The sequence below is a fragment of the Giardia intestinalis genome, chromosome 5 (assembly GCF_000002435.2).
Source record: "Giardia intestinalis strain WB C6 chromosome 5, whole genome shotgun sequence".
NCBI classification, from domain to species: Eukaryota; Fornicata; order Diplomonadida; family Hexamitidae; genus Giardia; species Giardia duodenalis.
The window spans coordinates 3,006,496-3,029,508 of NC_051860.1; the positions used below are offsets into that span (position 1 = coordinate 3,006,496).

The 23,013-nt window shown below is 58.3% G+C and overlaps 13 protein-coding genes and 1 pseudogene across 13 annotated transcripts; 6 read left to right on the forward strand and 8 right to left on the reverse strand.

Moving 5' to 3' along the window:
* Positions 1-89: 89 nt before the first annotated feature.
* On the reverse strand, positions 90-746 carry GL50803_0092651 (uncharacterized protein; the record flags this gene model as incomplete). The annotated part of the gene is made up of 1 exon (XM_001707428.2): positions 90-746. One exon carries the CDS (start codon positions 744-746, stop codon positions 90-92), a length of 657 nt encoding a protein of 218 aa, XP_001707480.2.
* A 766-nt stretch (positions 747-1,512) lies between these two features.
* GL50803_0016687 (Zinc finger, C3HC4 type (RING finger) domain-containing protein) lies at positions 1,513-2,112 on the reverse strand (the record flags this gene model as incomplete). Its single annotated transcript, XM_001707429.1, has 1 exon — positions 1,513-2,112. The coding sequence occupies one exon, from the start codon at positions 2,110-2,112 to the stop codon at positions 1,513-1,515; it is 600 nt and encodes a 199-aa protein (XP_001707481.1).
* Positions 2,113-2,207: 95 nt separating this feature from the next.
* On the forward strand, positions 2,208-2,696 carry GL50803_0019667 (uncharacterized protein; the record flags this gene model as incomplete). Its single annotated transcript, XM_001707430.1, has 1 exon — positions 2,208-2,696. The coding sequence occupies one exon, from the start codon at positions 2,208-2,210 to the stop codon at positions 2,694-2,696; it is 489 nt and encodes a 162-aa protein (XP_001707482.1).
* Positions 2,697-2,706: 10 nt separating this feature from the next.
* GL50803_0025080 (uncharacterized protein) lies at positions 2,707-3,180 on the reverse strand (the record flags this gene model as incomplete). The annotated part of the gene is made up of 1 exon (XM_001707432.2): positions 2,707-3,180. The coding sequence occupies one exon, from the start codon at positions 3,178-3,180 to the stop codon at positions 2,707-2,709; it is 474 nt and encodes a 157-aa protein (XP_001707484.2).
* Positions 3,181-3,280: 100 nt separating this feature from the next.
* On the forward strand, positions 3,281-5,710 carry GL50803_003666 (uncharacterized protein; the record flags this gene model as incomplete). The annotated part of the gene is made up of 1 exon (XM_001707434.1): positions 3,281-5,710. One exon carries the CDS (start codon positions 3,281-3,283, stop codon positions 5,708-5,710), a length of 2,430 nt encoding a protein of 809 aa, XP_001707486.1.
* Positions 5,711-5,718: 8 nt separating this feature from the next.
* Positions 5,719-8,595, reverse strand: GL50803_0016686 (uncharacterized protein; the record flags this gene model as incomplete). Its single annotated transcript, XM_001707435.1, has 1 exon — positions 5,719-8,595. The coding sequence occupies one exon, from the start codon at positions 8,593-8,595 to the stop codon at positions 5,719-5,721; it is 2,877 nt and encodes a 958-aa protein (XP_001707487.1).
* Positions 8,596-8,664: 69 nt separating this feature from the next.
* On the forward strand, positions 8,665-12,261 carry GL50803_00137688 (putative DNA polymerase; the record flags this gene model as incomplete). Its single annotated transcript, XM_001707436.1, has 1 exon — positions 8,665-12,261. One exon carries the CDS (start codon positions 8,665-8,667, stop codon positions 12,259-12,261), a length of 3,597 nt encoding a protein of 1,198 aa, XP_001707488.1.
* Positions 12,262-12,267: 6 nt separating this feature from the next.
* On the reverse strand, positions 12,268-13,299 carry GL50803_0013091 (Deoxynucleoside kinase; the record flags this gene model as incomplete). The annotated part of the gene is made up of 1 exon (XM_001707437.1): positions 12,268-13,299. The coding sequence occupies one exon, from the start codon at positions 13,297-13,299 to the stop codon at positions 12,268-12,270; it is 1,032 nt and encodes a 343-aa protein (XP_001707489.1).
* A 332-nt stretch (positions 13,300-13,631) lies between these two features.
* GL50803_0060433 (uncharacterized protein) lies at positions 13,632-14,228 on the reverse strand (the record flags this gene model as incomplete). The annotated part of the gene is made up of 1 exon (XM_038046214.1): positions 13,632-14,228. One exon carries the CDS (start codon positions 14,226-14,228, stop codon positions 13,632-13,634), a length of 597 nt encoding a protein of 198 aa, XP_037902321.1.
* Positions 14,229-14,344: 116 nt separating this feature from the next.
* GL50803_0060434 (Ankyrin repeat protein 1) lies at positions 14,345-15,184 on the reverse strand (the record flags this gene model as incomplete). Its single annotated transcript, XM_038046215.1, has 1 exon — positions 14,345-15,184. One exon carries the CDS (start codon positions 15,182-15,184, stop codon positions 14,345-14,347), a length of 840 nt encoding a protein of 279 aa, XP_037902322.1.
* A 617-nt stretch (positions 15,185-15,801) lies between these two features.
* On the forward strand, positions 15,802-18,734 carry GL50803_0093851 (DNA polymerase, putative; annotated as a pseudogene; the record flags this gene model as incomplete).
* Positions 18,735-18,736: 2 nt separating this feature from the next.
* GL50803_0032674 (Deoxynucleoside kinase) lies at positions 18,737-19,798 on the reverse strand (the record flags this gene model as incomplete). The annotated part of the gene is made up of 1 exon (XM_001707441.2): positions 18,737-19,798. One exon carries the CDS (start codon positions 19,796-19,798, stop codon positions 18,737-18,739), a length of 1,062 nt encoding a protein of 353 aa, XP_001707493.2.
* A 72-nt stretch (positions 19,799-19,870) lies between these two features.
* GL50803_001499 (uncharacterized protein) lies at positions 19,871-20,122 on the forward strand (the record flags this gene model as incomplete). The annotated part of the gene is made up of 1 exon (XM_001707443.1): positions 19,871-20,122. The coding sequence occupies one exon, from the start codon at positions 19,871-19,873 to the stop codon at positions 20,120-20,122; it is 252 nt and encodes an 83-aa protein (XP_001707495.1).
* Positions 20,123-20,848: 726 nt separating this feature from the next.
* GL50803_00761 (uncharacterized protein) lies at positions 20,849-21,292 on the forward strand (the record flags this gene model as incomplete). Its single annotated transcript, XM_001707446.1, has 1 exon — positions 20,849-21,292. One exon carries the CDS (start codon positions 20,849-20,851, stop codon positions 21,290-21,292), a length of 444 nt encoding a protein of 147 aa, XP_001707498.1.
* Between the last annotated feature and the right edge of the window lie 1,721 nt (positions 21,293-23,013).

A 23,013-nucleotide genomic window follows, 5' to 3' on the forward strand; every position in this document is an offset into this window, starting at 1 on the left:
GGCGCACGCCTTGTTGAGCTTCAGGAGCGAGACGATTCCGCGGACCGCGGGCACCCTAGTAAACAGGCTCAGCACGAAGATCGTCAGCTCTAGTAGTAGAAGGAATACTTTTTTCTGGCGGGCGACTTGATGCGGCGGGGCGTGTGCATCAGGCTCGACTCGATGATCGTGTTGAGGATGTGGTACTGCTGGGTGCTGTCCTCGATGACGTGGCGCTTCAGCAGGTAGTAGCTCAGGCACGTGAAGACGACCTTGTGGCGGACCTTCGCGACCTCCTCGCGGTTCTTGCAGCTCTCCTTGTAGATCCTCTTCGCGTGGTAGCAGAGCAGGTCGGCCATCGAGCGGATCTTCGCGTGGATGACGTCGTTGGAGAACAGGTCGTACGTCTTGAAGATGCCCGAGACGACCTGACGGAACTCGATCATGCGCTCCTCCTGCTGGATGCGCTTCTTCGGATTCGTGTCGAGGCCCTTCAGAAACTCGGCGCCCGTGAGGGTGAGCTCCTTGAAGCTCTTGTCGTCCTCGAGGACCTGGCGGACGTTTTCGGGAATCTTCGCCACGTTCGTGTTGATATTCTCGAGCATCTGGGGGATCGAGGGCACGTTTACGAGCGTTTCCGCCCCGAGCATGGGCGATTCCTGCGGGATTACGCTCTTCGGGCGCGGCGGCGCCTGCTCCTCGTGGATGCCGGGCGTCATGACGTCGGAAAGGATAAGCATGTCCGCAGATTTAGCCGAAAACGCCATGATTTTTTTATTTTTCAGTGCAAACTGGCCGTTTTCTGCTATGTATAAACGTGCTGTTTGCGGCGCTTTGCGGCCGTTTGCAACGGATGTGTTGCGGATATGGCAGAGCGTTGGGCGGCAGCAAAATGAGCCGGCGGGTCGAGAATGCAACCAATGTGTTGCTGGGGCGCACATATGGGCGCATGGGCGGGAACGGTCATATACGGTCCTGTACGCACGTATATAGGGGGATATAGGGGTATATAATGTATGGTAGTGTAGGGATGTCCAAAAAACCAGGCGGCGGGATGGGCCGGGCCCGGCCGGCGGGGCGGGGCAGGCAGGTGGGCCGGTCTGGGGCGGAGTCCGCGGGCGCGGGGCGCATCGGGCGGCGGGGCAGACCCCGGGAAGGCGGGCGGCTGGCGGCCGGAGGGCGGGGCTAGGCGGGCCAGGGCGTATGGCGGGCGGGGCAGGTCCGGCCTAGGGGCGTTGTGGGCTGGGCGGCAGGGCAGGCAGGCAGGCGGGCGGACAGACAGCGGAGCGGGCGGGCAGAGAGAAAGCCAGGCGGGCGGCAAAAAGAACCGGCCCGGGCCGAAAATGGCGGGGGCAGCGGGACTCGACACGGTATGTTGGTACTGTTGATAGCCCGGCTATCCAACTGAGCCAACTGTCCCCGAGGGCCGGGGCACGAGAAACGGGATATATTACGTGTCGGCCGGCTGGGGAGAGCCCTTCGGGTCCTCTGGGTGCCATACGGCTTGAGTAAAGGAAGTATTAGGCAATTCACTCAGGTAAAGCGTATCTGGCAGGTTTCCATCGCCCTGGCCCTGCAGTAGGGGCATTTGGCGTCTACACGCATTAGCAGCTCCGCGCAGGAGCTGCAGACGCACAGATGCCCGCAGGGGACGAAGGCGTGCGTGCTCTGCTTATCTAAGCAGACGCAGCACTCCCCGTCGGGCAGCTGCACCCTCTTGACGGCTTTGGGGCGGCGGCGGCGTAGGGCGGCTTGCTGTCTCCTGATTATCGTTTGAGCCTTGGCTAAATCGAAACCAAGGCTTCTCGCTGCCCCTTCCGCCCTATCAAGCTGCTCGTAGAGCTCAGATAGGGCGGTCCCCGCCGTTGTGTATTTGGCCAGGCGCTGCTCTAAAGAGCACTTCTCTTTCCTGGCCTGCGCGCGCTCTGCCCAAAGCTTTTCGCGGAGCCTCTTCACTTTGAGGCCCCGACGCTTCGCCTGGCTGCTCGCCATTGCGAGCAGCTCTTCGGCCGATCGGAGGAGGTCCAGCTCGTCCACCGTAGTGGAATCGAGCTGGAAATCCTCGTCCGGCGTTTGTGGGAAGCCCACAAAGCCGGGGAAGCCGATCATGCAGTCAAAAGGCGGAGTAGTCATCTGAACGGGACTTTTTCTCTATTTGCAATTTCAATTTAAAATGCTTCTCCGACGTTTATTATCCCTATACTCGTCAATATAGTGTAAATAAGAAAATGGGCAAGGTCATAAGAGCAGTAAACAGGACAAAGAAGGGCTATGTAGGCGCCCCGCGCAGCGCCCGCTCGACGGAGGTGGTAATTACGCTGCCTCCGCGCGAGTACAGGCGCCTCAGACGCAGCCTCGGGATGACCCGCCCCCCGCCCGAGTTCGCCGAGAAGGGGCGCATTATAAGACACAATAAGCCCTCCCCGGCGCGCAAACGGGCCAGGATAGCCGCCCTAGAGGCCCTGAGGGCGGCCAGGGAGGAGGAGCTCGCCCGCAAGCGCTTCCCGGAGGACAAGGAGTACATACTGAGGATCCTCCGCAAGTGGCTGGGCGAGGCGGCGGCGCACGAGAACGCCCAGATCGTGGACTCCCGCGCCGTCTGCGGGCCGAGGGCCGTCCGCCGCAAGACCGCCGTCCGCCTCCTCCCTCTGGTGCGCCAGTGGCTGCTGGAGCCCCTCAAGGACCTCGTGGCGAGGCTTGAGGCGGCCGAGAAGTAAATTGCACCGTTTACTCGTCGTAGCCCTCCTCGAAGAGGTCCCAGGCATGGTAGAAGCTCTCCAGGGCCGCGCACTTGTCGACGTGCTCGAGCTTGAGCGCCCGCCGCTTCTCCGGGTCGGGCTCGCGCCAGAAGGCCATCGAGCTGATCTTCTGGAAGGCCCGGAGCGCCCGGATCTGGAGGCGACCGTCCCGGGGCGAGAGGACGGCGGGGAGCAGCTTCTGGCCGAGGAGCCCCTTCCGCGCCATGTACAGCTCGATCATCTCCGCCCGCCAGCGGGTGAGGCAGCGGATCTGGCCCGCGCGGCGCGCGCTCCGCCTTCTGAACGCGCGGAGGGGGAGCCTCCCGCGCGGGCACTTATCGCAGCGCAGCCAGAACAGGTGGTCCGAGTAGAACGTGATCAGCTCCCAGAGCTTCCCCTGGGAGACGGAGGCCGGCTGGGCCAGGATCTCGGGCACGAAGCCGAAGGGAGGGAGGTAGGGCATCGCCCTTTTTCTTTCCCGTCCGCAGAAGCCGATTTGAAGTGGTTTGCAACACATATGTTGCTTGGCCGTTCTGCAACACATATGCTGCCGCGAATAAATAATGACGCGGCGCATCCAGTGCGGAGGCTCCAGCCTCGAGATCGACCCGCTGACCGGCGAGCTCTCCTTCGAGGACTTCCTGAACACGGCAGAGCCGCCCGAGCAGGACCCGATGCCCGTCCCGAAGATCGACGTCGGAGGATCGCTGGAGATACTTAACAGCCCGATTGTCGAGGCTATCTTCGGCGACGTCCTTGATAAGCTAGATCTTTTCAAGAAAGATGTCGACGCGTTCATTGCGATGCTCAAGCAGAAGACGAAGAACGCGATCAATTGGGGGTTAGCGTTAGTCGGCGTGACGACTGTCTCGGGCCTCATGGTCGTCATGGTGAGAGAGATCACCATGGCCATCAAGCGCTGGCAGCGAACGAGAGAGTATCAGGACAGTCAGCAGCCAGAAGCCCAGCCGAAGATGATCTCCAAGGAGAACATGGAGAAGAAGGACGAGATCAGCGAGATTAGCGGCGAAGATGTGGAACCGCCGAGTCTCGGGGAGTACGAGGAGCAGGTGTATGACGAGAACGGCAACGCCATGTTGAATCCTGACGGCTCGCCGTTGACAAAGACAGTCGTTATCCCCCTCGATCGGGACATCTCCGACCAGTACGACCCAATTCCCGAACCCGATGACATCTCAGAAGAGGAAGAGGAGATAGAAGAGGACGAAGTGGAAGAGGAGCCGCCCATCAAGATAACTGATGAGCTGATCAGCGATATCTTCTGGGAGTTCGACAAGCAGCCCATCCTCAACGAAGAGAACTTCGAGTTCCTCTACGACAGCGGCGTTTACATCATTCACATCCCCCACGTATATATGAAGCGTACATGCAAGTTGGGCGGCGACTATGCGGCCTATCCCTGCAAGATGATCGAAAGCATCATCGGACCTGCCTTATGGGACAGATACGGCCATACATTCAAACTGCGCTTTCCAAACTGCTCACATCAAGTATCTGGTCCCATGGGCACTGAAATCTGTTGTAAGTGTCATATGAATGATTCAGTTCATTGGAGGATACGCGTAATACCGGACGATCAGCCTATATGGTATAACAACGACTGCACGTGCGGCGCTAATTGCAGTTGTCGTTGCCATACCAAGACTCCAGAGAGCGTCTTCACCGTAACATACAATTGCGTTTTTTGGTGTGTTCCCTGTGCCACAAGATGTATCTATACCCAGTACGAATCTGACTGTTGGACTCATTACAATTTTTCCACGGATCGGGGCTTTAGATCAGAAAGTGTCGCCGATAGTAACGGTTTTAGTTCTGCATATATAATACCCGCAGGTAAAAAAATCATACGTTATGAGAGCGAAAACAAGAACTACCCATATAACTCGCGCGAGTGCTGTGACTTCTGCAAGGTGATGAAGAATTACTTTTACGAAACCGAGGGCTACAAGCTGCACCGCACCAACACAGAGGTCTACATCTTCTTCTCCCGCGGCGAGAACTCGACAATCTTCGAGAAATGCAACGACCTCTTCAATGGCTATGTGTCCCAGAAGATCCACGACCTTCTTTCAGACTGGGACGCTGGCAACAATAAGATCATGAATCGACTCAGCATCGACTGTAAGTGCGATGTGAAGCGGCCGCGCTGCACGGACGTCTTCCGAGGCCTGGGAGAGGTCCATGCTGATACCGTTGGTTTCCTAAAAGGCCATGCCCAGAAGGTCAAATGGATATACCTCCCCGACTACGATTCAAATCTCGGCTTGCCTTGGTGGTATGACGACCCGCACGACTACCAATCGATCTCGAAGGTCTGCGCATTCGAGGGCTTCCTCGAGCGCAACATCCCCGAGCACGTCATCCGCTTCTACTCTTACCGCAGACTCACAGACAAGAAGTGGTTCGGGAACCTCTACAAGCAGATCTGCGATGCGATACTCTTGGATTACCCAGACATGCCTGCGGGCATTGGGGCTGCTGCGCAGAAGTGGAAGGACTTCAACGCATGGAAAGGCATTGATAAGATGCTCAGCGACGTCGTTCCGGTTAAACAGATATATCCCGAACAGGTTTATCCTGAGACGCGGCTCTTCACTAGCAAGCCGGCCAACTGGAACCAGCTGAAGCAGCGCGGCGCGAGTTGGACCGGCGAAGTAGAGCCAGAGCTCGCGTCCTTCAAGCGCTACCTCGACCTCCTCAACAAGTACTACCCGGGCTGGTGGGAGTTCCGGGAGACGCAGGAGCTCGGCTGGTGGGACAATTTCTGGACCCAGATACCCGACCTCAGGGACCTTGAGCGGACCTCCATCTTCTACTACGAGGACCTCACCATTGACGAGACCCACTATGAGATATACGGCGAACCTCCTTGGTGGCGCAGTTTCTGGGGGCCGACGATACGAGACAAGGCGCCCGACCCGGAGAGGCCGCGCACATACGAGGAAACAGTTGAAGTGGCAAGTCGATATTAGTGAATTTACTAATAACTGATGTTTATAGCCGGGTTCTTTGCCCAGTACCAGATCTTCACCCGGTTACCTGAGCCAAGGGATCTCGAATTCGACCATGTTAATCGTAGGTTAATGTACGAATCGCTAGTATAGTCCGACCACGAGACTATGATTGTGTCATATGTACTAACGCGACAATCATACGCCTGGATCGAGACAATGTCGTCATTGGATCTGCTCTGCATGTCGCTCGGAAAGTCCGCGAGATTCAGTCGCATGAACCCGTTGCCGTCGGTCGTCTGACTCGGCACAAAGCTCTTCAGCAGACACGGCGTCTTGAGGGCGTTGCATATCCGCTCTGAGTAGCTGCACAGCGTCTCACAGTCAGTAATCCGGCTCAGCTGATTAGAGAGCTGAGAGGTGTTCTGAGCGATAGAAGCCAGAGCACCCGTGATCTTACCAGCTTGCTGACTGACGTTGTTCGAGATGACCTGCACCTGGTTGTAGAGCTGGTTATAACAACTAATGTGCGAGTTCAGAGACGATTGGACACCGCTAATGCGATTCGTGTTCCCTAAGACAGAGTCCCAAATGCCGCGCTCATTCGACTCAAGCGCATTGATGCGAGTCTCCAGAGCAGGCACATTTCCAACATTGCCATCAAGACGAGTAAGGCTCTCTCGAATCTCGCTGATGCTCTGGTCGACTGCTGTCATGTGGCGGTCATGTGCATCTAAGGCGTCCTGCGTAGAGTCTCTCAAGCTCTCTAGTCGACCGTTTATCTCTCTCGCTGAATTGTTAACTGCATCGATAGTAGTCGCGAACTCTGTCGTTGTCCTCTCTAACGAACCTATCTTCACCTCAGATGCTTCCACTGTCCTGCTCATCCGAGACAGCGATGAAGAGAAGGCTGCATTGTCTGTCTCAAAGACGCCTACCTTTTCAGCGAGCCTTCGGATGATCTCGTCCTGTGCAGCAAGGCGTTCTTCAAAAGCGCTTGCCTTTGCGCGCTCCTCTTCTAACTGTCTCTCAAGAGAGTCGATACGCGCTGCCGTTAATTGAGCGCCCACCTTTGCCTCGACCTTCTGCTGGTCGATGAGCTCTCTGAGATAGTTGTACGCGCCCTCGAGGTCTCTCTTGATCGTCATAGCATCGATCAGACCTCCCTCGAAGTCGGGAACTGAGATGTCGTTCCGCTCAAAGAACTGTGCGACAATGGTCATCAGAATCTCCATGCGGTTCCGGAACTCCATGAGACTGTCCTGGTTACCCTCGAGCACGCTCACGCGGTCCTTCGTTTCATCTAACTGAACGCGGTCATCGTCAGTGTGACTCGTCAAGTCCCGAATACGCTCTTCAGCTCGCTTTACTTCCAAATGGGTCAAGGTCATATCATCGTTTATGTGTGAGAACTCATCCCAAATGAACTGGAAGCGTTTATAAAGATCATCAGTCAGAAACTTGTATATCTTGCCGAACTTATAGTCATGCTGGTCGAGGCGGTACTTCGCTTCCACTGCATATGTAAGGGCTACCGCAGCGACGACGCCAAGACACGCGTCTATCACATATCCGGTAATCAAGTTAATCAGATTCAGCTTCCGGAAAAGACCGCCCCCTGCGGCGATAATAGTATCAAACTCGCCGAGCTTATCCTTCATCAGATCTTCCTTCGTGAACGTCTTCTTCTTGATGAGATCGATCTGGCCCTCGGCGCGCTTGATGCGAGCCTCTAGAGTCTTCCGCTGCTTCTCGAGACGGTTGATCTTTGAATCGGCTTTCATTGCGTGCTTAGCAAGATAACGCGTTTGATGTGAGATGCGTCCCTTGCTAAGCTTCTTGAGACTCTTAATGGCTGTAACGTTACCGCCGATCTTGTAGTACTTTCCGAGGTGCTTGCGAAGACCATTGTCCTCGTCGCCGTCCTCATCGAAGCCCTGAAGCTGTCGATAGAGCCACATTGTCTGCTGGTTGAGCGAGGCGGCCATGAAGTCTGCACGAGACACGCGACCATCGGGAGAGAGCTTCTGATTGCTGCGACCAGCAAGCGACCCGCCGACCATCTGATAGATATACTGGATCTGCTCGATGACCGGTTGGCTCTTCAAATCGTCTTCGCTAATAGCGCCCGTCACGCCCTTGATGGAGATATCAGCATCTCTTGCAGCTCGCAGCCCAAACGTCTCAGGCTTCTTTATCTTACGTGGCTTCTTCGGCTCCTTTGGCTTCCTCTCCTTCTTGAGCTTCTTCTTCTTATCTGTAAGCGGCAGAAGGTCCTCCCGAAAAGCATAGTTGCCCCTTACCATCCACGTGACAGCAAGGATCTTCTGAACAATCGTCAGGTCGCGCAAATAGTCGAGCTTGTTCGGCGCATTCATATAGTCCTCCGGCTGGAAGTTGTTGTTGAAGCCGACCATTGGGACCGACTTGACCTTCGGCTTCGAGAGAGTCTGCCCGGTTAGAGACATCGTATAGAGATCCGCAGGCACAGTCTTGAAGCCCAGTATCTCCTCCATGAACTTCACTAGAAACGCTAGACACGGACCCTTCACCGGAGACTCTCCGTCGAAGGCATTGCCGTTCCAGTTCTTGATTTCATAGTTCTCATGATTACAATAGTACTTGATGCACTTCTTTCGCTGAGCGGGGTCAAGAAGCTGCACGGCGCAGTGTATTGTCTTCCCGCCAAAGTACCCCGATATGCAGTGAGTCTTGCTGAGATTCAGGTTAGACCCAAACAGAGCTTTGCGTTCGTCAGGCACTAAGGCACACTGCATCACGTAGTCTTTGATGAGGTTATAATGATACGATGAGAGTGCGCTGACCTTATCTGCGAACGACTGCATCGACTCTGTCGTCATGAAGACGCCGTCGAGCTGCTCCCTGCGGATGATGAGGTTGTTCATTATTTATTTTCCCCACTCACACCAACCATTTGAAAGTGGAATCTGTTCTGAGAAAATAAAATGACGTAAATGGCAACCACTAGGGAACTCCTGACCATGCATCCCCAGCAGATGTCCGAGGACCAGCTCGCCCAGCTCAAGACGTCGCTCGAGACGCTCAACTACACCCAGCTCCGACAATACGTGCTCGGCCGCGTCAAGCCCCTCATCGAGAACGTCCGCAAGCACATCCAGGAGGACCCCGTCGGCTCGGTAGATCAAGTCCTCGACTTCCAGGACGGCTTCTGGTCCAAGGACCTGATCCAGCGCGTCCGCTGGAACCTCGCCCAGTTCAGGGTAAACGAGAAGAACCCCCGCAGAGTGCCGACCAGCAGAGCGAAGGAGGCGCTGGAGCTGAACTACATGACCGACTACTCCTTCCGGCGCATCGTCTACCCGATCGTCGCAGACCTCGCCAAGGCTCTTTATCTCCGCGCAGAGGAAGCTAACCGCCGCAACACCGACGCTTCGGTGCGCTATGTCCCGCTTCTTGTCATGTTCAACCAGCAGAACACGTTCGGCTATCCGCCCCGCGTCGCCTTCCTCGTGACGCCTGCCGTCATCACGTTCCTCCGCGGATGGAAGGTCTTCGCCGACGGAGACGACGCCCACCAGCACTACCTCAACGCGGTCACGAGGGACGCGGCGCAGATCCACGGCGTCCAGTCCGCAGAGCCTGGCGAGATGCTCTACTGCTTCAACTGGGACCCCATTTTCGCCGGCACAGAGAGCGACCCCGAGAACCCCCGCAACGCCATGTTCTCCTTCGGGACGATGTACGAGCCCGTCTTCATCTTCCAGATCCAGATCATCCGCACCAGAGAGGGCCAGCGGAAGCTCATCCACCGCAGGGGAGGTATGGCGCCCTTCACGAACGACTCGTTCTTCGACCTCACGCGCTACCAGATCGAGAAGACAGGCGAGGGCTTCAAGAACAGCAAGGACACGTGTTTCCTCTACGCCCTCAAGCAGAGCGGCGTGCTGAGCGACGACGAGATACGGGCCGCCGCCTTCCACATCAACCAGGCCTCTGTCACCTTCGCGATGATCGACGCCATCGGCAAGCAGCTCTTCGTCTGCTTCCACATGCACATGGCAGACAGGGTCGTCCTCAAGGGCGCGCAGAAGAACCGCAAGGTTCCGCCGGGCGTCGCGATCCGGAACATCCACCTGGGCTTCGACTTCAACCACTACTACATCTTCGACGAGAAGCTCCCCTACAGCAAGACGTACGTGAACAACGCAGCCGTCATGATGGAGCACCACACATACCCCGCGAACACGAACCTGCGCGAGGTCAACGTCAGAGACACCTTCCACCCGCAGACCAGGGAGCCGACGAAGAAGGTCGTCTTCGGCTACCACCGCGACGACGACCCCCATACATGCTCGAGTCGGGACCTCATCCTCTCGCTCCACAAGCAGGGCCTCCTCAAGCCCATCCGCTCCGACAGCCTGCTGGCCATCAAGGAGTCCTTCATCCGCGAAGAGCACTACGAGGAGGACGCGCTCAACTACTGCGAGGACCAGCTGAAGGAGATCACGCCGAAGAAGAAGACCCAGTCGCCCAAGGACGTCTGGTTCGCAGACTTCGAGACGACGACCGACGGGGACCAGCACCACCCGTTCCTCCTCTGCTTCCACGGGATCAACAACGTCACGGGGACGTACTGGGCGAAGGACTACAACAGCATCGGGGACATGGTCCGAGCGGCCTTCAACCGCCTCGCGATGCTCAACCGGCCCCAGCTGGTGTACTTCCACAACCTCAACTACGACGGGGCCTTCGTCCTCCCGTACTTCGACGTCAAGAAGGACAGCATCGTCACCCTCGGGGCGAGCAAGATCATCGCGTTCACGATCCATGTCCGGCTGAGCGACGACCGGAAGAACAAGCCGATCCCGATCCACTTCCGGGACTCCTACGCCCTGATCACGGCTCCCCTCAGCAAGTTCGGCAAGATGTTCAACCTCAACGTGCACAAGGAGGTCCTCCCGTACTCGTTCTACACCCAGGACAACGTCAAGAAGCTGTGCCAGGGCTTCAAGCCGACGCTCGAGGAGTACCTCTCGTACGAGATCGAGAGCAGGAGGGAGGAGCTCGAGCAGCTGCTCCGTACGCTGCCGGAGATGCTGGTAATAGACAGGGTCGACGCCTTCAAGTACGCCCACTACTACTGCGCAAGAGACTGCCACGTGCTCAAGGACGGGGTGATGGGCTTCAGACGCCAGCTCCTCGAGGTCACGGGCATCGACGCCTTCACATCCATGACGCTCCCGAGCATTGCCTACAACTTCCTCATCAACGAGAAGTGCTTCGAGGGCTGCTTCAACCTCAACACGGCGCCGCTCCTCTTCGTACGCCAGTGCGTGACGGGCGGGCGCTGCATGCTCCGGTGCAACGAGAAGCAGTACGTCGAGGGCGAGGTCATGGACTTCGACGCCGTCTCGCTGTATCCGTCTGCCATGGCGCGCCTCCACACCCTCATGGGCCACCCGAAGATCGTCGACCCCGAGAAGCACGACCTCGGCTGGCTCCTCCGGCAGGACGGCTGCTTCCTCGAGATCGACATCGAGGTCGTCCCGAAGCAGCTCGACTTCCCCCTCATCAACAGGCAGACGGAGAAGGGGAGGCACTTCTCGAACGAGCCGGGCCCGATGTTCGCCGACAACATCACGATCGAGGACATCATCGAGTACCACAAGGTCCCGATGAACCGGATCAGGGTCCTCCGGGGCTACTACTACGACGAGGGCAAGAACACGAACATCCAGGCCGTCATCCGGAAGATCTTCGAAGCGCGGCTCAAGTTCAAGGCGGAGGGCAACCCGCTCGAGAGCATCTACAAGCTCATCATGAACAGCTGCTACGGGAAGAGCATCCTCAAGCCCGTCTACAAGCGGATGAACACGGTCGACCACGCGGGCCTTGAGAGAGAGCTCCTCGACAACTCGGCCGATGTCCTCTGCTGGGAGCCGCTCTACGACGGCGGCCGCTTCCTCCTCAAGCAGAGCAAGCCCCTTCTGGAGGCGAACAGCTTCCCGACGTTCGGGGTCCAGGTGCTCTCGATGAGCAAGCGCATCATGACGGAGGTGATGGCGACGGCCCAGGACCACGGGCTCCCGATCTACTACACAGACACGGACAGCATCCACATCGACAAGGCGTCCATCGAGCCCCTCCGGAACTACTTCCACGCGCGCTTCCAGCGGGAGCTCATCGGGAAGAACCTCGGCCAGTTCCACTCAGACTTCCCCGACAGCCCCTCCGGGGAGATGTTCGTCAGCCGCTACTTCATCGGCGTCGGCAAGAAGGCATACCTCGACATCCTCCAGGACAGCCAGAACAACATGAGCTACCACGCGCGCCTCAAGGGCATCCCCGAGCAGGCGATCCTCAACGAGGCCCGGCAGCGCTGCTCCCACAACTTCCTCGGCGGGCTCTACAACCTCTACGCGGACCTCTACAACGGCGTGCCCCAGACCTTCAACCTCATCTACGACGGCGCGGTGCGCTTCGTGCGAGACGCCAGCCTCGCCTACCGCTGCAGGGACGACTTCAAGCGGAGAGTCATCTTCGAGAGGGAGCCCGATGAGCCCCTGAACATATCAAAGCTGATGCAGTAAATTTACTTAGCGCTCCATAATCTCCTTGAACCTCCCAAAGGTTAGAGGCTCAGCATTGAAGAACTTCTTCTTCCTTGCCCACGCAGAGAGACGATCGAAGAAAGCCTCAGACGATATCTGCTTGTCCCCAATGGTAAAGCTGTAACGACGATCATGATACTCATCAATATCGAACCAGGCGTCTGTGATCGCAAACTGACGCGTAACAGCAGCTGCCTTTATCAAACAGTACTGGCCACCGCTCCATATGGTTCCCACATGACCCGGCTCTATCGCGACAACTGGGTTGTAAATGCCCTTATGCTCGAGGAGGAACTCGTTCGTCTGCCTGATCGTGTCAAGCGCATCGACCTCGCACAGACGATGAGGATCATCCGAGGCCCTGTCCTTGATGTGGTCCTCACAGACAGCCGGGTCGATAGCGAAGCGCACATGGAAGGCCGGAAGGATGCCTGCGCGGAGCATGTAGTGGTCGATCAGGTAGTGGAGGTACTGGCCTTGCTCCTTCGTGATGTAGCCGTCACTCATCTTGAAGAGGATGAACGCGCTAGTAGACGGCAGCCAGCGGTCGAAGATGATGAAGTCGTACTGCTGATACTCTTCGGCAAAACGGCAATGAAGAAGCTGCTTCCCCAGTGCATGGACCACCTGCTCCTGGAACTGGAAAGCAAGCTCCCTGGGGTTCTTGTAGTACTCCTCGAGGGTGATGCCTCCGTTCTGTCCAAAGTGGTTGTCTGCCACGGCCTCCTCGATGATGGTAGCTTCGAAGCCTTGGTCGATCAGGTACTTCTTGAGATGCTTGCAGAAGGTGGACTTGCCTGCGCCGATGGGACCGTCAACAACGATGATGCGAGGATCAATGACAACAGGCGGCACAACTCTCGAACTGAAATCGCTGAGCTTCCATACGAGGTTATCGTCCATGTTGATCCCGATGTCAACTGACTCCAGAAAGTCTTCGACTGGCCAGTGTGATGATTTACTATCGATGAGGCCTGGCTCAGCTGGCTGGTTCTGGGGCTCGTAGTACTGGCTCATTTTATTTTCCCAGTAGTGCACGTCTCAAGAGCCAAACCATTTTAAAGTGAATTCTCCCCACGGAAATAAAAGTATGGCTGGCCACCTTCTCAACAGCAACGGGACCGCGAAGAACGAGAACAAGCTCTACACCCAGAAGCCGACGCCCTTCTACGACGCGGGCACGGTGCCGGTCCGTCTGTCCTCGGTACCCTTCGAGAGCCGCAACGAGCCGATCCGCGTCCAGATCGACGAGCCGCCCAAGCAGCGCCCGCGAGCTGGTCTAGTGCGCACCCGCAAGAGGATGATCCCGAGGAACCGCTGGAAGAGGAACGGGAACAAGCAGTAAACGTTTACTTCGAGATCTCCTCGAGGAAGCGGTTGAAGGTGTTCGTCTCGGTGGAGGCGTTGAGGAAGCGCTGGATGCCGTCAGCCCACGCCTGGGCGCTCTCGTCGCTGATGCTGAGACAGGTGGCTGTGTACGTGCGCTTGTTCTTGGGAAGCCTCGAGAGCCTCACGAACTCGTCTCCGGTCTCCTCGTAGAGATAGAAGGCAGAGCGTGCTCCATCAGAAGCGCGTCTGCAGAAAGCGGTGTAGTGAGGGGCTTGCACGAACTCGTCCTCGGGTCGCTTGACGAAGCGGAAGACGACGCCCTGCTGGTTGAGCCACTTGCAGAACCAGGAGGTGACTCGCTGATAGTCCTCAGTACCCTCAGCGCACTCTGCGGTGACTCGACCGAGCAGTCTTCCGACCTGGCCGCAAAAGGACTTAAACGCGGGACTGGACGGGGCGGGAGGATTTGCCACTGGCAGAACGGGCTCGGCGTCGGCGGTCTGTCGCTGTCGGGTTCTAGAGGCAGACTTCCTATGAGTGGGCTCTCTGGAGGAAGGAATGACATCTTGAAGGAAGGGGTCCTCGGCGAAGTGCTCTGGTATGAATCCATCTGCCATGCTTATTTTATTTTCCTGGGAGCCCTGTAACCAGATCAGATCAGAATTGATTCCTGATCAATTCGGACGAAGCGACGACTCCAGAAAAAAAAATAACGCTGACGTGAATTCGATGTTTACTTTGCAAACAGCTTTACGATGTCTTCCTTGTCTCCGGCAATGGCCAACGCAAAAACCCTACCATTATTGATGTCCTTCTCCTTATCTGCCAACAAAGCAGCACAAGCAGCATGGCCATTTCTCACAGCCCACTCGAAAGCAGTACCACGGGCGTTATTGCATAACCTGGCCTCCTTATCTAACAACAGCTTGACGATGTCTGCGTAACCACAGGATGCTGCTAGCATGAGAGCGGTCCAGCCGTCGTTATCCTTCATGCCTGCCTCCTTCTCCGCTAATAGGTTAGCGCACTTAGTGTGACCCTTACACGCAGCCCACATGAGAGCAGTCCTACCATCTTTATTCTTCATGCCGGCCTCCTTCTCTAACAACAGCTTAACGCTGTATGCGGAATCCTTGGATGCTGCTATTATGAGAGCCGACCCGCAGCATCTCGCACATATACCGGCCTCCTTCTTCACTAGCAGGTCAACGCACTTAAAATTAAACTTACTCACAGCCCACATGAGGGCGGTCCTACCGATGACATCCTTCATACCAGCCTCCTTCTCTAACAGCAGCTTAACGCAGTCTGTATAGCCTTCGGATGCTGCTATCATGAGAGCCGTCAAGCCGTGTCCATCACTCATACCAGCCTCCTTCTCCACTAGCAGGTTAGCGCAGTTAGTATGACCCTCCCTCGCAGCCCACATGAGGGCAGTCCAGCTGTTGAAATCCCTCAGGCCAGCCTCCTTGTCTACTAGTTCCCTGACGACATCGATGTTACCTTGCGCTGCTGCTTCTATGAGATCCCTAAAACCATATCCTGGCGACTTGTATTCTCGATAAGCCTTCATATTTTATTTTCCTCCCCGCCCTGAATCAATTAATCAGATCAGAATCAATTCGTCAGAATGGTTTGCACTTCCTGACTGCCGCCTCCCAGAAAAAAAAAATAACGCTGGCCTGCTTTCTGCTTTCGGGCTGTCTGTATGTCGCACTTCGGTGTCGTGCGGGCCCGGGGGCAGGGAGCAGACCAGGCTGGCCGGCAGCTGAACCGGGCGCGAACGCATCACACACATCCAAGGACAACGCGGTCTCCTCCCGGCGTGCACGGCACCACGCTGGGCGGTTCCGGGGGGAGGCCGCGATTTTTTTTGAAAATTTACAGGTTTTTTATTCTGTTGAAAAGTAGGTAAACGAGCGCCAGCGTGTGGGAGCCTAGTGGGCGGACCGGCACACGCAGACGCACTTGTGGGGGACGCTTTCGTTTTTTTGGGCCCAGCCCCGTGCAGGCCCAAAAAAACGAAAGTGGGCACCACAAGGATATATACTACTGACGCCCGCCGTCATCACGTTCCTCCGCGGCTGGAAGGTCTTCGCAGACGGCGACGACGCGCACCGGCACTACCTCAACGCGGTTACGAAGGACGCGGCGCAGATCCACGGCGTCCAGTCTGCAGAGCCCGGCGAGATGCTCTACTGCTTCAACTGGGACCCGGTCTTCGGGGGCACTGAGAGCGACCCCGAGAACCCCCACAACGCGCTCTTCTCGTTCGGGACGATGTACGAACCCGTCTTCTTCTTCCAGATCCAGATCGTGCGCATGAAGGATGGCCAGCGGAAGTTCATCCACCGGCGCGGCGGCCTGGCCCCCTTCACGAACGACTCGTTCTTCGACCTCAACCGCTACCAGATCGAGCGGACAGGCGAAGGCTTTCGGAACAGCAAGGACACGTGCTTCCTCTACGCTCTCAAGCAGAGCGGGCAGCTGAACGACGAGGAGATCAAGGCCGCGGCGCTCCACATCAACCAGGCGGCGGTCACGTTCGCGATGGTCGACGCGATCGGCAAGCAGCTCTTCATCTGCTTCCACATGCACATGCCGGACAGGGTCGTCCTCCGGGGCGCACAGAAGGGCCGCAAGCTCCCGCCCGGCGTCGCACTCCGGAACATCCAGATAGGCTTCGACTTCAACCACTACTACATCTTCGACGAGAAGCTCCCCTACAGCAAGGCGTACGTGAACCACGCGTCCGTGATGATGGAGCACAACGCGTACCCGGAGAACGCGAACGTCCGCGAGGTCAGCGTCCGGAACACCTTCCACCCGGAGACCCGGGAGCCGATGCAGAAGGTCGTCTTCGGCTACCACCGCGACGACGACCCCCACACGTGCACGAGCCGCGACCTCCTCCTCTCGCTCCACAAGCAGGGCCTCCTCCGCCCGATCCGCTCAGACGACCTCCTCGCCGTCAAGGAGTCCTTCATCCGCGAGGAACACTACGCGGAGGACAACCTCGAGTTCTGCGAGAACCAACTCAAGAAGATCGAGCCCAAGAAGAAGCAGGCCCCGCCGAAGGACGTCTGGTTCGCGGACTTCGAGACGACGACCGACGGGGACCAGCACCACCCGTTCCTCCTCTGCTTCCACGGGGCGAACAATGTGACGGGGACTACTGGGCGAAGGACTACACAGCATCGGGGACATGGTCCAGCGGCCTTCCCGCCTCGCGACCTCAACCGGCCCCAGCTGGTTACTTCACAACCTCAACTACGACGGGGCCTTCGTCCTCCCGTACTTCGACGTCAAAAGGACAGCATCGTCACCCTCGGGGCGAGCAAGATCATCGCGTTCACATCCACATCCGACTGAGCGACGACCGGAAGAACAAGCCGATCCCGATCCACTTCCGGGACTCCTACGCCCTGATCACGGCGCCCCTCAGCAAGTTCGGGAAGATGTTCAACCTCGACGTCCACAAGGAGGTCCTCCCGTACTCGTTCTACACGCAGGAGAACGTCCGCAAGCTCGCAGAGGGCTACCGGCCGACCCTCGAGGAGTACCTCTCGTACGAGATGGAGAGCAGACGGACCGAGCTCGAGCAGCTGGTCCGCATGCTGCCGGGGATGCTCGTCGAGGACCGCGTCGATGCGCTCCGCTACGCCCACTACTACTGCGCGCGGGACTGTCACGTGCTCAAGGAGGGCGTCCTCCGCTTCCGGCAGCAGCTCCTCGAGGTCACCGGGATCGACGCGTTCACGTCCATGACTCTCCCGAGCGTCGCGTACAACTACCTCATCAACGAGAAGTGCTTCGAGGGCTGCTTCAACCTCAACACGGCTCCGCTTCTCTTCGTGCGCCAGTGCGTGACGGGCGGGCGCTGCATGCTCCGGAACAACGAGAAGCAGTACGTCGAGGGCGAGATCATGGACTTCGACGCGGTCTCCCTGTACCCGTCCGCAATGGCGCGCATCTACACCCTCAAGGGCCACCCGAAGGTCGTCGACCCCGAGAAGCACGACCTCGGCTGGCTCCTCCGCCAGGACGGCTGCTTCCTCGAGATAGACATTCAGATCGTCCCGAAGACCCTCGACTTCCCCCTCATCAACCGCCAGACGGAGAAGGGCCGCCACTTCTCAAACGAGCCAGGCCCGATGTTCGCGGACAACATCACGATCGAGGACATCATCGAGTACCACAAGGTCCCGATGAACCGAATCCGCGTCCTCCGGGGCTACTACTACGACGAGGGGAAGAACTTCGCCATCCAGACCGTTATCCGGAAGCTCTTCGATACGCGCCTCAAGTTCAAGGCGGAGGGCAACCCCCTTGAGAGCATCTACAAGCTCATCATGAACAGCTGCTACGGGAAAAGCATCCTCAAGCCCGTCTTCAAGCGGATGAACACCGTCGACCGGGCCGGGCTCGAGCGGGAGCTCCTCGACAACTCCGCCGACATCCTCTGCTGGGAGCCGCTCTACGACGGCGGCCGCTTCCTCCTCAAGCAGAGCCGCCCGCTCCTCATGGCGAACAGCTTCCCGACGTTCGGCGTCCAGGTCCTCTCGATGAGCAAGCGCATCATGACGGAGGTGATGGCAACGGCCCAGGACCACGCGCTCCCGATCTACTACACGGACACCGACAGCATCCACATCGACAAGCGGTCAATAGAGCCGCTCCGGAACTACTTCCACGCGCGCTTCCACCGCGAGCTCATCGGCAAGAACCTCGGCCAGTTCCACTCGGACTTCCCCGACAGCCCCTCCGGCGAGATGTTCGTCAGCCGCTTCTTCGTCGGCGTCGGCAAGAAGGCGTACCTCGACATCCTCCAGGACAGCCAGGGCCACATGAGCTACCACGCGCGCCTCAAGGGCATCCCCGAGCAGGCGATCCTCAACGAGGCCCGCCAGCGCTGCGCCCAGAACTTCCTCGGCGGGCTCTACAACCTCTACGCCGACCTCTACAACGGCGTCCCCCAGACCTTCAACCTCATCTACGACGGCGCCGTCCGCTTCGTCCGCGACGCGCACCTCGCCTACCGCTGCCGCGACGACTTCAAGCGCCGCGTCATCTTCGAGAAGGAGCCCGACGCGCCCCTGAACGTCGTCAAGCTCATGCAGTGAATTTACTCCATGCTGCTCTCCTCGTCGCGCGCAAGGACCTCCTGGAACTCATCAAACGACAAGGCCATCATCTGCATGCGGCGCTTGAACGGATTGACGAACCTCCCATATGCGGTCCAATCGCAGAGCTCGTTGAAGAAGACAAACGCGTTGATCCTGCGCATCCCGATCTGGACGAAGTAGCGGCGGTCCTCGCCGAGGAAGAGAGTATTCTCGACAACGTACTGGCGCGTCACCCTCGCGGCCGCGACGAGCGAGAACTGGTTCCCCGCCGAGAAGGCCTTGCTCCACTCGGTGTCCGCTGGATGGTTCAGGTTGAAGACCGGCGTGTAGACGCCCTTGTGCTTGAGGAGGAACTCGTTCGTCTTACTCACGACCCCGAGCGCGTCCTCCTCGCACTGGCGGTGTTCCTCCTCAGCAGCGCGCTGGACGATACGCTGCGCACAGATCAGCGGGTCCGTCGCAAAGCGGACGTGTGTCGCCGGAAGGATCCCCGCGTACGACATGTAGACGTCGATCAGGTAGTGGAGGTACATCGCCTGGCGGCCCGTAATATGGCCCTCCTGCACCTGGAAAAGGACGAACGCACTCGTCGAGGGCAGCCAGCGGTCGAAGATGACGAGGTCGTAGTCCTTGTACTTGTCCGTGAAGCGGTACTCGAGGAGCTGGTCTGCGAGAGCATGTGTGACGGCGAGCTGGAAGCGGTACGCGTTGGCGTGCGGGTCCCTGTAATACTCGTCGAGCGTGATCCCGTACGCGCTGAAGCACTCGAGCCCCACAACCTCCTCGATGACCACTGCCTTCAGCCCGCTGTCCTGGGCGTGCTCGACAAGGCGGCGGCAGAAGAGGGACTTGCCGGCCCCGATGGGTCCGTCGACGACAATCATGCGCGGATCGACGCACGCCGGCGGGATGACGGATGCGTGCCGCGCCAGGCTCAACCCGCGAAGAGTGGACAGCTTCGAGTTCACCTCGAGCAGCTCCTCGGACACGTCGTAGTAGAGGCTCGAGTGGCGGACAAGCTCGGTCCCGGGCTGGTTCTGGGGCTCGTAGTACAGGCTCATTTTATTTCCTGGCGGCCTCCCCAATAAATGCCAAAGCATTTGAAAGTGAATTCTCCCGCCAAAAATAAAAGTATGGCAGGCCACCTCCTCAGCAGCAAGGGGACCACGAAAAACGAGAACAAGCTCTTCACCCAGAAGCCGACGCCCTTCTACGACGCAGGCACCGTCCCGGTCCGCCTCGCGTCCGTGCCCTTCGAGAACCGCAACGAGCCGATTCGCGTCCAGATCGACGAGCCGCCCAAGCCCCGCCCTCGCGCAGGCCTCGTCCGCACCCGCAAGAGGCTGATCCCGAGGAACCGCTGGAAGAAGAACACGTACCAGTAAATGTTTACTTCGAGATCTCCTCGAGGAAGCGAGCGAACGTGCCCGGCTCGGTCGAGGCGTTGAGGAAGCACTGGATGCCCTCTGCCCACTGCAGCGCCTGCTCGTCGGTGAGGCACGGACTTGTCGCCGTGTACGAGCGCTTGAACTTCGGGAGCCGCGACAGCCTCACTAACTCCTCCCCGGTCTCCTCTAAGAGGTAGAAGGCAGAGCGCACTCCATCTGATGCTCGCCTGCAGAAGGCGGTGTAGTGGGGCGCGCGCACGAACTCGTCCTCGGGCCTCTTGACGAAGCGGAAGATGACCCCGAGCTGGTTGAGCCACTGGCAGAACCAGGCCGTGACTCGCTCGTAGTCCTCCGTGCCCTCGGCGCAGTCGGCAGTAATGCGGCCCAGTAGTCTTCCCACCTGGCCACAGAAGCTCTTGAAGGGCGGGCCGGCGCGGGCGGATGTCTGCTGTGCGGGCTCGGGGTGCGAAGTCTGCTGAACGGGGTCGGGGTCGGCGTGCGCTCGAGCCTTGAGGGGGCTTCGCTTGCGAGAGGATCCTCGAGGAGGGAGGGCGATGTCTTGCGTGAAGAGGTCCTCGGTGTAATGCTCAGGAATGATGCCATCTGCCATGCGTCCTTTTATTTTCTTGACGCTCCTATCATAAAGACGCAAACCATTTCAAATCCACTTCTACCAAACAATATTAAATTCACTTCCTTCCGGCGTCTGCAGAAAAAAAAAAAATGCTGGACCTCCGCAAGCTTAACAAGGAGGACTTCGAGCAGGCCATAGCCACCTTCATCGAGCGTGCTCTTGACCTCGAACGGCCGGAAGATCTGAACAAAGACGAGCCGATTTATAACAGAAGCTATCTCCAGATCGACCCCGTCACGCACGGAGAGTATAACCTCACCCCGGCCGTTCTCTGGTCGCTGATAGTTATGACACTGACCTCCTATGGCCTTACAATGTTTACTGAGGACGACTGTCTTTGCGTGCAATATGGCAAAATATACAAGTTTCCCATCGAGCCGGCAGACGAAGACGTTCTCAGAGAGATACACTATGCCATACACGTTGAAGCGACAGAAGACTTGGAACTCTTCCCCCAGACCGAAGAGGAGATCGTGGCAGCGTTCAAACAGATACTTGGCGGACAGATAGAATTCCACATCCGACCCAAGTAAACCTGCGCTCCTCGGTCATGCGAATCAATTCCCGAATCAGAATCAAATCAAAATCAATTCGTCACAATTAATTGCACGAGGGGTCTCACAGGGCTCAGAAAAAAAAAATTACGCTGACCTGCCGGGCTGTCTGTATGTCGCACCTCGGTGTCGTGCGGGCCCGACAGGCTGGCTGGCTGGCCGGCAGCTGAACTGAGCCTCGAACGTACCACACCCACAACGCGTCTCCTCCCGGCGTGCACAGTTCACGCTGGGCGGTTCCGGGGGGAGGCGCGTTTTTTTTAGAAAAATTACAGGTTTTTTATTCTATCAAAAATCATAATGTTTGGACGGGAGATTGCAGCAGGGAGAACAAAATCGCGGCGGTCGTTTTCGTTTTTTTGGGTAAGGCCCCCGGCCGGCCCAAAAAAACGAAAGCGGGCGCCTCGAGGATATATACTACTGGCGTGCTCCCTGTAGAGGTGATCGCGCTCTCTACGTTGATCGAGCACGATATTGTACAACTTCTTCACTTTGAGGTTGCGGCGCCTTATTTGGGTTCTAGCTCGTTCAAAGAGCTCCCCGTCGGTTCTAACAGGCCCCAGCTCGTCCACTTCCACAGCCTCAACTACGACGGGGCTTTCATCCTTCGACATCAAGGAGGACTCCATCGTCACCGCACGAGGCACCCCGCAGGTCCGGGAGGGCCCGAGCATCGGCCAATCCACGACAGCACCAACGATGGCGAAGCAGACCCACAACCATCCCACACTCTGGGCCGGACTCCCGCCCCGCGGGCCCTACTCTGCCCCGCCGCCGCTGGCCCTGCGCCCTGGGTCGGAGCGGCGGCCCGCGCCCCCGCAAGCCTCTCGGCCGCCGGAGATGCCGCGGCGCCACGCGCTGGGCCGCCCCGGGACCCGGCGCCGTCTTCCAAAAAACCCAAACCATTGCAAATCGGAATCTCTCCCGGAAAATAAAATGACGCCGGCGCTGCCGGTATGTCGCACCGAGGTGTCGTGCGGGCGCCTGGAAGGCCTTTCCTCAAGCCCCTCTGCGGAGGGCAGGGCAAGAGCCTGCGCGGCCTGCCCTGGGCGCTGTTTACTTCGGCTGGCTCCCGTGGGAGAGCACAACCGAGACCTTGCGGCAAGCCCTCCCCTGGCCGAGCGTGAACCTGACAGTGAGCTGGTCCAGGCGCATCACAGCGCGGAACGCGGCTCGAACGGTGCGGGGGAGGGCTCGAACGGCTCGAGCGATGCAGAGGAGCCTCGAGAAGATCCCGGGCGGCCTCGGGGGGTGCTCCAGAGGCGGCGTCGGAATGGTGGCATCAGACATGGTCGCTGCTTTTTATTTCCGGACACCAGGTCAACCCGAGGCCGAATCAAAATCAATTCGGAATCTGTCCGCCAAATAGTTTAGACGAGAAGTCAGACAGGCCCGAAAAGACGCGACCCGCCGCCGGTGTGCTTCGCCGCGGCGCCGCGCGAGTGGATGCACCAGTCGACCCGAGCGGCGAGAACCAGGCGGGGCAGACGGCTGGCGTGGGGTAGGAGGGCCCAGGCGCAGATGTGGGTGGCCGCCTCCCCCTAACGCTCTGCACTGTGGCTCCACCGCGCCCGAGGCAAGCAGATGGGCAGGTGGGCGCACCGACGCGCGGCGCCTGGGCCAAGACCAGGAGGTGAGGCACTAATCCTGCTAGAATAGCTATACGCCGAACCCAACGGAACGCTCGACTCCACCTCCTT